The sequence below is a fragment of the Saccoglossus kowalevskii genome, chromosome 16, assembly GCF_978046115.1.
Source record: "Saccoglossus kowalevskii chromosome 16, keSacKowa6.1, whole genome shotgun sequence".
NCBI classification, from domain to species: domain Eukaryota; kingdom Metazoa; phylum Hemichordata; class Enteropneusta; family Harrimaniidae; genus Saccoglossus; species Saccoglossus kowalevskii.
In genome coordinates this window covers 33,197,506-33,209,936 of record NC_140656.1, presented here as the reverse complement: position 1 = coordinate 33,209,936, position 12,431 = coordinate 33,197,506, and the positions used below count along the sequence as shown (strand labels likewise).

General features: G+C 34.7%; 1 protein-coding gene across 1 annotated transcript; it reads left to right on the top strand.

Annotated features, from left to right (window-relative positions):
- The first annotated feature begins 1,089 nt into the window (after positions 1–1,089).
- On the top strand, positions 1,090–7,891 carry LOC146733837 (interferon-induced protein with tetratricopeptide repeats 5-like). Its single transcript, XM_085491676.1, is given in 4 exon segments — positions 1,090–1,183; positions 2,892–3,055; positions 4,216–5,627; positions 5,629–7,891. Coding segments are annotated over 3 exon segments (2,400 nt in total). The 5' UTR covers positions 1,090–1,183; positions 2,892–2,944; the 3' UTR covers positions 6,506–7,891.
- Positions 7,892–12,431: the final 4,540 nt, after the last annotated feature.

Here is a 12,431-nt window from a genome sequence, read left to right as displayed (position 1 = left end):
CGTTGGATGAACGAAGACAAACCGTACGAGTGGGCGATGTGCATCGCCCGTGATTAAAGAGCGGCAGTCGTCGTGCCGCGTCCTGTTCGATATGGGACTCATAGCGACGTATACAACGCGTGTAAAATACATTGTTTATTTTCATGAAATTCGAACACGCGCTGCGCGACGACCACTGCGCTTTAATTTTAAGTCAACCTTTTTAATAAAATGAATCCTGCATTCGTCGGTCAATGCCCGCTCAATCGACAGTGATAGCGCAAACTTGTAAGGCATAGTAATAATAATAATAATAATAATAATAATAATAATTATAATGATAATAATAATAATGCAACATAAAAGAAGGTATGATTTCCAGGTCAGTAAAAAACAATGATTTTTTTAATTTTTCGTTAAGTATTTTTTTAAGATAGACGACATTTCATAATTTTTAAGAAAGTTGGTCATGTTAATTGGTTTATTATGTACAGTCAAGAAGCAATTGTCCCATGGCACCATTAAATGCTGTTCTCAAGTTTTCTGTGTTACACAGACGTATTTCGAGGAACATGTTCTTTTATTTTTCAAAAATCGATATTTTTAGAACAATTCCAAACACAGTGTTAAAGAAAAATTGCATTTATTGGCAAAAACTAAATTTATTTAAAAACTCATTTGTTTACAACCGAAATCTATTCAGGCTTGCCTGATCGGCTTGCCTACGCTCATGCAGATTTACAATGTAAAGGCCAGAAAAACTGGTGACCAGTTTAGTATGGTAGAAAGCGTGTACGGTCTTCAAATTACCACAACAGACAGAGTGGGGGCACATAAAACACGACAGGTCGTCACGGTCATTAACCTTTAACTACATTTTAAAAAATACACCCCCATATACAGGCTAAGTAATCACTCGTCTCGTGTCTCCAAACAACCACATAAAGGAGGGGCTTAATATATAAACTAAATGTTATTAATAACGTTTACTCAGAAAATGTGACGGCAATCATTTTCAGAATCACAGAAACATGACTCGTTTTTCGTTGGAATTCATTAGTCATTCACGAGGTTTCTCTTCCTGAAAGACCCAGACAGTTCAATGACCCCTAATTGACAAGATCATTGTTTGCAAGCTGCGTTGCAGACGTCGTGATTTTTGGATTTAAATTCACCGATCTACAGGTCGAATGTTGTGAATAAGGTAAGTGCACGTCGTCAATGGTGTTTTTAAGCAATAGGAGAAACGTATGCCATTGAACTTCCCAATTTACCAGCAATAATTATATATATATATATATATATATATATATATATATATATATATATATAGGTATATAAGATACATGATTATGTTCATGGTTTAATGTGGACAGAAAAAAACATACACAGTAATGTACGTAGTTGACACCGTGACGTACCGGCCAAGCTGCAGATTATTTAGAACTGCTTGGACCCATATGCATTAAACGCACTGAACTTGAATTACAGTTATAAATGGCCCTACTGTGCAATTAAAGGAATAATCGTATGTCAGTCTGTACGTACTGGGGTAATTGGTAATGGCTAGCGTAATGCTTTGACGCATGCGTGTTAGGAGTTGTTAGAGTGAATTCTACAAATTCACTGGTCCCGATGACTCAGTAGTTCTAGTTCAGTTATTAATGGACACGAAATTCGGAGTATGTGTCAGAAGGAATTGATCAAAACACACTCCCTGCAGTTAATTCAAAATTTATTATGTTGTTTATAAATCAATCTCGTTTATGACAAGACCAATCAGTCTTATATATAAGCCGGGATTATAGTCGTGTTCAGGCTCCACCAAGTACAGACTAAGTAAGATTTAAGCTAATTGTATATCGGGTAGCTCCAATTACGTTCACGCACGGGGGGAACAGTGGTTAGCATAGGCCATAGACCTTAGAAAGAGATTCTAAGGTCTATGCACAGGCTAAGGAACAAATTCTCAGCCTTCTAGACTATGATTGCTTAGTACAGTGAACTTTATTGTTAAAGCGCGGTAGTGGTCGCGCTGCGCATGTGCGAGATATATGGGTCTCATATAAACAAAGGTGGCGACTTTGACTTTTGCGCAGATCAACGAGTACGAACTGACACATTCTCAAGCTTTAATTAGGTAATTTTCATGTGATTGGAAGGTATCGAAAGAGTCACTGGCGGTAATCGGTGCAAATCGCGCCCAGGTCAAACCTCATACTTGTGATTTCCATTTGAAGAGCGCATTGGATTGTGGGAAAACCAATGTTTATCAACACAAATGTCGCACATGCGCAGCGCGACCACTACCGCGCTTTAAAGCCAATTGAACTGTAATTACATTGCAAACGTGCCATTGGCGCAACAAATATTTATAAATTTCACAATTAACACTGAAACAACAGGTTTCTACAACATTGAAACGTTTTCAAATGACGTCTTGCCCTCAAAGGGAACAGCCAGACACAAACCACAACGTCTCTATGTTGGGCGACTGCGCACAAACTAATTGGATGTTAGAAGCAGTATTACACCAATATAAACAACAACAATATGGCCAATATTCGACATTTAAAAGCATATATGTTCGTGTCTGGCGACCATTCTGGACACTCATAATTGCCGCGTTGCTGATGGTAGGTGCTTATCAAAACAAGGCTCGGTTAAACACAAACATTTGCGTTCTTATATCAGTCGGACTCCCAACGTTGTATACGTTAATGCATGAATCAAGTGCAATTGACCTCTTCATTGAATCCTTGGCACACGTCACCCAGGGAAGGGGTCGACCTATGTATTGGTGTTGACCCAGATAGGATTTTAAATTAAAATATGCCGATAATTGTTTGTACAATGATTCAGAAATATACCATTATACAATTTCTATCATTGAGTTTCTCATTCTGTTCTAGGAGGCGGTAAACATATTGGAAATAGCACACCAACTCATCATATCATATCTATCATGTCAGATAGCGAGTCAGATATAACAAGTGAGGGTGTTGAGGATGCTTTGGCTACGTTCCCGTCGCACTTTACATGGGAATTGGAAAAAAACAGTGGCAAAGATATCAAGGTGAGAAAAAGCTTGAAAACATAACAAAACTATATACTGTTGAAGCATTGATTAATATATTTATTTATTTTCATTGGTTACAATGCCCTGCTTGGGACTCCAGATTCAACATGTCGTTAGACAATGGCAACGATGGTGTTGCTAAAAACTACCAGGGCACTGGCGCACATTTGTATGCCGACCATAAATGTGATCATGATGTGTTGTCTGTTTAAACCATGTCAATAGAAGTGTTGCTGAGACAACAATGAGTAAACAGATATTTATGATTAGGAACGATCATTTAAGGTTAATACGATGATAGACATGTTGCAAGTGGAAACTATTACAATATTGGTGTTTGTAAAACACCAACCAGGGCATTGGTGCACATGTTCTGGATATATTCTGACGGTCGGGTTCGTTTGTAGGGCCAATATTTAAAGATTAATGCAACGATATATTTGTTGAAAACAGAAAACATGGTAATGCTGATGTTGATAATTAGATATGATTGCATATACATATCGCATTTAGTAACTATAGTCACTTTGCTGTAACATAGCATTATGCTTTAATTTAGCTATATGCAGATGTGTAAATGTCAATCTTGGCCAATCATATTGCATCCTTTGTAGCCTCATTTCAATAAAGCTCACATACTGTACGCAGGTTTGCTGTATCAATTCAGTGGTATTCCAACTCATTTCAAATATTACATATTTTGAAATATATTACATTATTACATTACATTAGAATATTACATTAAGTTATTATGAGAATACAGCATGCAACCAGACAGTGCGGTGATCATACTGGCCGACGCATAGCGTATTGTATGAATGCATACTTTATAGAATTCTAGAGATAAACATATTGATACAGTAATACGTGCTTGTAGTAATAATTTAATGAAAGATAAGTACCCCAACTAGCAACTAGAAACGTTTTGGGTTGTCTGAAAGTTGCGCCCAGTGACGGGATTCTTCTATTCATCAGGCATTGACAAGGCTTGTACGTCTGAGGTGAACAGAGAAATGTTTTCACACGTGACGTAAATACGATGCATATTTGTCAAATAAGGAAGACATTCGAACTCGTCAGTAACACTTCCGAGCATATGTTTACTAATCCAGTACGGTTTTCATTGTTAGATGTATAATAATTATTTTTATTTTCAGAACGTGACAGATTATATTGATAATCACATACGAGACAATCCTGAACAATCACCAGTTCTTTCAAAGTCACTGAAGGGATATCTTTACATGTCATCTCTTAACTCGTCAATGGAAAAAAAAAACCCTAAAGAAGCCCTTGACTGGTTTCAGAAGGCACTTGAAGAAAATGCGAAAGAAATGGAAGATATAAAAGATGGACCAGTAGGCGACAGTATGATAATTCTGGCTAATAAAGCACGTACTTTATTACTTCTTGGTGAGAACACCGAGGTCGAAGAGATTATCGACGAACTCACCCAGTTGAAAAAGGATCATGATTCAGCCAAGGTAAAGGCATATCAACAAGCACACCAAGCCTTTGCAATGCATTGCTTTGGCCCAATGAAAAATAAAGACGCGAAATCTCTTTTCGTCGATGCTCTCAAAGAATTCCCAGAGAAAGAATCGTGGTTATTTGGGTATGCTAGATTAATAGACAAAGGACTTAATTTTTCACGGTCACGAAATATGAAACAGGAAGCTTCCCACGAAGAAAAATTTTACCGTCAAATAATAACAATTAATCCTAAAAACACACTTGCTAGGGTGTACTTAGCAAGAAAGCTAGCTGAAAAGGGATCTGACTGGGAGGCCAAACATCATTTTGAGAAAGCAATGCAGTATGGGGAAGATAAATTAATAGTAGTTCAAAGAATTGCCGAAAATTATAAATGGAAAAATAAATTGGATGAAGCGTTGGAGTGGTTTGAAAAGGCTTTGAAACTTGAACCAGACTCTGCTTTTGTCCATTTACAAATGGGATCTATTTATAAAACGAAATATGAAAATGCGAAAAAAGTAGGTGAATTAAGTCCTGAATCGCCTAATGAAAATCTGAAAAATGCCATAAAATATTTTGAACTTGCTATGAAGGAATCTAGTGGGAACAACCCTCGTGCATTGTCAGAGGCTGCAAGTGCTTATGTAGAGATGGGAGACAAGATTAAAGCCAAAGAAATTTACCAAAAAGCATTAAACACAGCGGATGATGAAGACAGATCTGCTGCACACTTTCAATATGCAGAATTTCTAGATAATCATTATAAAGAGGATAGCAACAAAGTAATTGAGCACTATAAAAAAGCACTGTCAGCAAACTCATGTTGCTATAAAGGAAAAGAAGCAGGTAAACGAGTCCTTCAGAAAATGTCAGAGGAATTATCTGTGAAACAAAGCAACACAACGGCTCTAAAAACAATGGCCTCTATCTGCGCAAAAATTGGTCACATCGAGAGTGCCTGTTTTTACTATGAGAAGGCATATGATATTGATCCTCAAAATAACACTGCTTTGCATTTGGCAGACCTATTTGCAGAAAATAATAATATCTCAAAATCGAAAGAGTACCTTGATAAGGTTATAAAACAAGACCCCAAAAGATACCCCTCGATATCCCTCAAAATATCATGTTGCATGTGGCCGTGACTATCAAGCAACATCAGAAACTGAGAATGCCAGGAATGAATTTTCAACAGCAGCGGAACAAGGTTCACTTGAAGGCTCTGAATGTCTTCTTAACCTTTTGAAAAATTGCAAAAATGATGAAAAATATGAAGAAAAATGGTTAATCGATTGTGCTAAAATTGTATACAATAGCAAAAACAAAGATGAATTGCTAGAAAAAGAAGAGGTTAGTTCTGAAGAAAGAGTGAACGATCGGAAGTCTAACATTCACGAAATTGTATACCCGGATTTGAGAGCCTTGACTAATGTTTATAATAAAGCGATAGAGTTTCTAAATGAGATCCGATCTGCAAAGAACAGTGCAGATGAGCAAGTTCTTCATAAAGCTTTTGAGGTAATAAACTTAACCCGAAGTATTCTTGATAATACTGTGGCTGAATTCCAGTCCACTATTTATCCTGGATTGAAGAAAAGAGCCCACCACTGCAAATACTATTACTTTAAGAAACGTGTCCCACAAGAAATAATTAAAACATACGAAGGGCGGCTTGGATGGGAGCAATTCCACAATAAATTTCCAAAGTTATTCCAGTTTCTGATTGATAATCAACCTGGTGAAAATATGATCAAAAACAGATGGGTTATTGATCTATTTGAAATCTCAAATCTGCATAAACACAGTAAACCACTATCTAAACCACTGACCCAAATTGAAGAAATAAAGGTTGGTGAGTTAAATTATGAAGTTGATATTACAATTTTTGCAAAAGAAGTCGTCGTCAAAGCAGCTAAAATAGTACGTGAATTTTACAAAGCGATTGATAATAGTGGACATGTAGATGCTTGAAAAGTACAATATGATTGGAGCACTTAGTAAGTTAGGTACAAATATGAAATATATTAAATAGTTATAAAATAAATAAACAAATAAATAAATTACCAAGAAAATAATAAGAAGATAATTGCCTAACTGCATAGGTGTGTTTACAAATTAAAACAATGGCGACCAACCTGTCTAGAACAAAATATATTTGAGTTTTAGTAGTTTGTTGTATATTCATATTTTTGAGATATGAACATATTCATAGTGATGTAAAAACTGTAGTGATAATTCTAACCAGTTTTGCAGATGATGCGATACACTTGAAAAGTGTACATATGCATTATTGTGATTATATTTTTGTATGTCAGGTTACATAATTTAAATAGTTTGACTTTGAATACCACATTTATATAATTGATATTGATTTTTTTCATTTGAAAAATACCTCATAGCATATGTACATTGACGACCAGATCGTAAACATGAAATCTGTTTTACTCTCAAGCTTAATATGTTCAGCATATTTTATAGTAATATGTGTGGTTTATATATTCGGAGTTCAACAATTTGTGAGTAGTTAATAGTATGAGGTTATTATGAGGATGCCAATAAGTATGCACGAAGACAGTACAGCGTATTGACCGACACATAACGGAGGTCTGTGTCACCGCGTACTGTCTGAATGCATACTTTGCAAACCAATCAGTTGAAATAGAAAGCTCAGATATGAGCAAAATCATGAAAATTATTAACAACTATGGAACTTTCTCTCAATATATACTTAATTTTCAAAAGCGTTCACCATTTTTGAAATACCGCGTAATCATTCCATATTTGGAATGTGCATTTTCTAATAAGATAAGGCGCAGATACTTTGCGCAATGCCGCAAATTAGGGCACGCTCTAACTTACAGCCCATATATAGGAATATGTTTGTCAAAACGAATGTATCTCTTTCTCAAAATATTCTTCCCCATTGTGATATTTTGTTGTTTCCACTGCAAATAGATGAATGTATTGTGATGTGATTTGTCATAAACATTGTCCGTGTAGCACACAGCTTAGTATACGTTCACTGAAACATGACAAATACACTAATTACGCTGATCGGTTTGTAAAGAACAATTATAATTACTACACATGTATATTACTAATTATCATAATTATCGATGGAATACTTTATGCTGTATGCTACCAAAGCATTTTTTAATGATAATTCAATTTCGTCTTTAACATCTAAACTACATGTTTTCATCTATATTTTTGTCTTTCTGTACATTTGTATTTTTAAAAATATGTTTTAATCATGGAAATTTTGTATTATGTGTATATTATTCTATTGAATTTTGATTGTGTTATTTGCACTGAGTGTATGTTACTGAATTATTAAAAAATTGTGTTTCGTGTTTATATATTCGTATATGTGCATATAGATGTAATATCAACATCTCCCTGAGATATACCCTTGACTTGTAGGACCAACATATAACATACGTTCATAAACTATATGTCACTGAGCCATTGCTCCTCATACAGAACTCATAATTAGTTTTCATCAGCTCCATGAATTTCCCAGAATAGGGATTTGGATGATTGTTATTACAAATAGAGTTGATCATTATTACAAATATGGTTGATTGTTATCCCAAATAAGGTTCGTATTATAAATGGCATTGTTAATACAAATACGGCTGATTTTTATCACAGATAGTGCTAGTTTTACAAATAGAATTGAATGTCATTATAAATAGGGTGGATTGTTATTACAAATTTGGATGATCGTTTATACAAATACGGTTGACTGTCTCATGTAGGGGTGATACACAGACAAGTTGGTAACAACAAATTTTAGAATATAAAATAAATAAGCTCAGTCCACTGTAGCACCCTCATTGTCATACGACGTACAGAATAAACAGTGAATTAATACTGCTCGTCACCATTGGTCCTTGCGTCCGGACCTATATCTTGGACATGCCTGGACCGATTACATTCACACATACATCATACATAATATTATACTTATGCTTCGACATATGCACATCGATCTGAATGGTGACCATTTTTGTACAGAAAAATCATCAAAATCAAGCATTTCTCGGCTGTTTACAGATGGGTTTTGTTCAAACTTGGTACATACATTAGACATAATGGGCACTTGATGCACATAATTTTATTTTTCAGATCGGATTTAAAATGGTCGACTGGCGTCCATTATGTTTTAATGAATGCAGTTCTAGTGCCATATCTCCGACATGCTTTGGCTGATTATGTTCAAAATTTATATATTCATTATACATCATGTCATAGATATACATATATATTGGTAAGGCCGTATGATTCAAAATGGACGAATGGTGGTCATTTTTGTGATAAAAGTCATCAAAAATACAGCATTTCTTTAATTCCAGAACCGGATCTCGGTCCTATATGGGTGGATTTTGTTCATACTTACATACATTAAACATTATTGGTTTTTAATGCATGTCATTTTGTTTTTCAGATCAATTCAAAATGGCTGACTGGTGGCCATTTTGTTTAATGAATGCAGGTCGAGAGCCATATATCTGACATGCTTTGGCTGATTATGTTCAAATTTTATATATTCATTATACATCATGTCATAGATATACATATGTATTGGTAAGAGCGTATATTTTAAAATGGACGGATGGTGGTCATTTTTGTGATAAAAATCATCAAAAATATAGCATTTTTTGATTTCCAGAACCGGATCTCGGTCGTTTATGGGTGGATTTTTTCATACTTACATATATTAGACATTATTGGTTTTTAATGCAGGTCATTTTGTTTTTCAGATCAATTCAAAATGGCTGACTGGTGGCCATTTTGTTTAATGAATGCAGTTCGAGAGCGATATATCTGACATGCTTTGGCTGATTATGTTCAAATTTTATATATTCATTATATACCATGTCATAGATATACATATTTTCAAATTGTATATGTTCAGTATACATCATGTAATAGATATACATATGTATTGGTAAGACCGTCTGATTCAAAATTAACGAATGGTGGTCATTTTTGTGATAAAAAATCATCAAAAATATAGCATTTTTTGATTTCCAGAACCGGATCTCGGTCGTTTATGGGTGGATTTTGTTCATACTTACATATATTAGACATTATTGGTTTTTAATGCATGTCATTTTGTTTTTCAGATCAATTCAAAATGGCTGACTGGTGGCCATTTTGCTTAATGAATGCAGTTCGAGAGCCATATATCTGACATGCTTTGGCAATTTATGTTAAAATGTTATATATTCATTATACACCATAGATATACAGATGTATTTAAAATGCCCAACTTGTGGCTATGTTGTTTTAATTATTGCTGTTCAAGAGCAATACCTCTCAATATGGACAAGTACTCGTTCGACGATCAGATACAAGAATGTCAAACATATTAATCTTAAAAAATAATCATAATCAAGCAACAACTCCTGGAATCATATCTCTGAAGTGTTTATGTTCCAACTATATTACTATAAAAAACTATATATTTTAAATTTAATAACTAACGGGGACTGTGTCATGCATGTCTTGTTCACATTATATGTTTCTCTCGTAAATTGTTTTTCGTGTAAATGTGTTTGGACAGGAACTTATTAGTATTCATACACGTTATTAAAAGCAAGTCATTTTTAGATACAGGTAAGTTACCTGATAGATACAATCAATAGGGTTCATAGCAACCGTAGCTATAGAAACCATCAACAACATTTTTGATCAACACTACTCTGGGAACATTTTTACACCGAGTAACCATAGAAACCATTTCAAAATAATATATATCATATAAGTAATAAAATACAACGAATAAAGATAAATATTTGAAATGGTAACTCTTCTGAAGCTCAGATTTGATTGAACATGAACCATCGTGACATCGCGCCGGTAAAAAAATATTGCAGATGTCACTGATTTCATTAGAATGTGAAAACTCATATAGTCAGTGCCATGAAGTAAGCACAATACTGTACTCTTATATAGATTTAGTGTACTTTGTCTTTGAGTGTTTGATATGCTCGTATGTCGTGCATTTAAGAAAATAATGTTAAATGAACGTCGCTTATAGTGCATGACGATTTTGAAACACTGATCAAGTTGCATAATTACCATTACTGTCCCGTTTCATTAAGCTGGAAACACTAATATATGGATTAAAGTTGAATTCACACTCCACAGAGGGATTGTACCAACAGCTGGCCAGAACATTGTAATGGTAGTACATTTGGCCCCGATTAGTGAATCAAATAACTGAATGCCAGCCACTTCCATGTATTGACGAAATATGAAATATTCTTATTATATTTTAACCATTTTACTTTTTTTGCTTTTGCATTTTATTCACATTTTTATACCTAACCTATATGTGTTTACTCTATACAAAATGGCTGACTGTCTTTAAAACATGTTTGCCCTCAACTCAACGAATGACGCTATATATTTACATAATATGTTATAATTAAGACAGATTGAAGTGGACGTTATTTCATATTACATATTTGATAGAGGTTGAATATTTTACAAATATTGGGGCTATTTTGATATAGTATGAGAATATGTTTAATTCAGTGTATTCGACCCGCTCAAATGTATAGCTGCTATCCCGTCCTTAGTTAAATCAATAACATGTATTTTCAAATGAACTTAGGTGATGTCATTTGGTTTAATTAAGTGGAATGTGCACATATCTTTGTGCTAATCGTAGAAAATACGAAGTGAACAGTTTCAATTGGAAAGGAAAACAACACAGTTGATCAAAAACAATCGACAAAAACAATCAACTACGTTTAGCGTGGATTGGCCTGGTGTCAATGCAACCCCTGGACAGACGCGCAACTTGGACGCCACAGCAACCTACCAGAATAGGACAGCTCCAAATAGTATTATTTCTATTATAGTGCATCTTCTAGTGAGGGATATGGGGAATAATTGAAGGTAAACTATGGTGTTTTGATAATGTATTTGCTAGGTATTCGACAAATATAAAGGATCGCCTAGGCCAATAAAATCATTGGGTCAGAAACAGCTAAATACCAACGTTACTGTTGAATAAAGACTTTACTGACACGCACCGAGTTTACTATATGTGAACAGTACATGCAATTAATAAGTACAATGGAAATGACGGAGTTCTGTTGATATCAAACATTGTCTGTGATTAATAAGGGTCCAGTGTGTTCAATAACCTTTCTGTTCTTCTGCATATTGATCGCGACAAACGAACTTTGAACACCACCTGTTACATGGTGAAGCAAAGTTCAAACTGTAAACTTTATATAGAATAGGGATCATTAAATATGGTCATCCGTAATTGTTCTTTGTATATCCTCTGAGTAGAAGTATTCAGATGTAAAACAAAATGACGTTCAATATCATCCTTGGACATTCGTAACAATCCATGTTTTAACTCGTACATGTCAGCTGGATTATCCGGTAATTTTTTAGTGAGTGTTTCGATTTTTTCGTGAACGTCTTTAACTACATTTCCATTCGGTATATATCCACTATCTTCGTATTGTTTTTCAGCCCAGGCAATTATATTGAGTGACGGGTTATTTTTTTGTTCGCTCGTCAATCGTATGCAGCACAGTGAGCATGTAGTATCGAGTTTTATGAATTGGTGCGTCATTATTTATTTAATGTATGTATGTATGTATGTTAGTACATTTAGAAAACAACAAAACTCGGATCGGCGGCTATCGTGGTAATAACACTGGCAGTTAGATGAGTACATGATGTTGTTATTTTTTATAGCTGTCAACGTCTTGATAAAAATATCGTGTTGACATTTGAAGGATCGTCTCCTCCTCTTCGTCGTCGTCGATAAGCGTAACATCACTGTCAGACATCACGGTGGTGATGTTGTTGTTGTTCATAAATATAAATCATAAATATATATATACGTAATTAGTACATT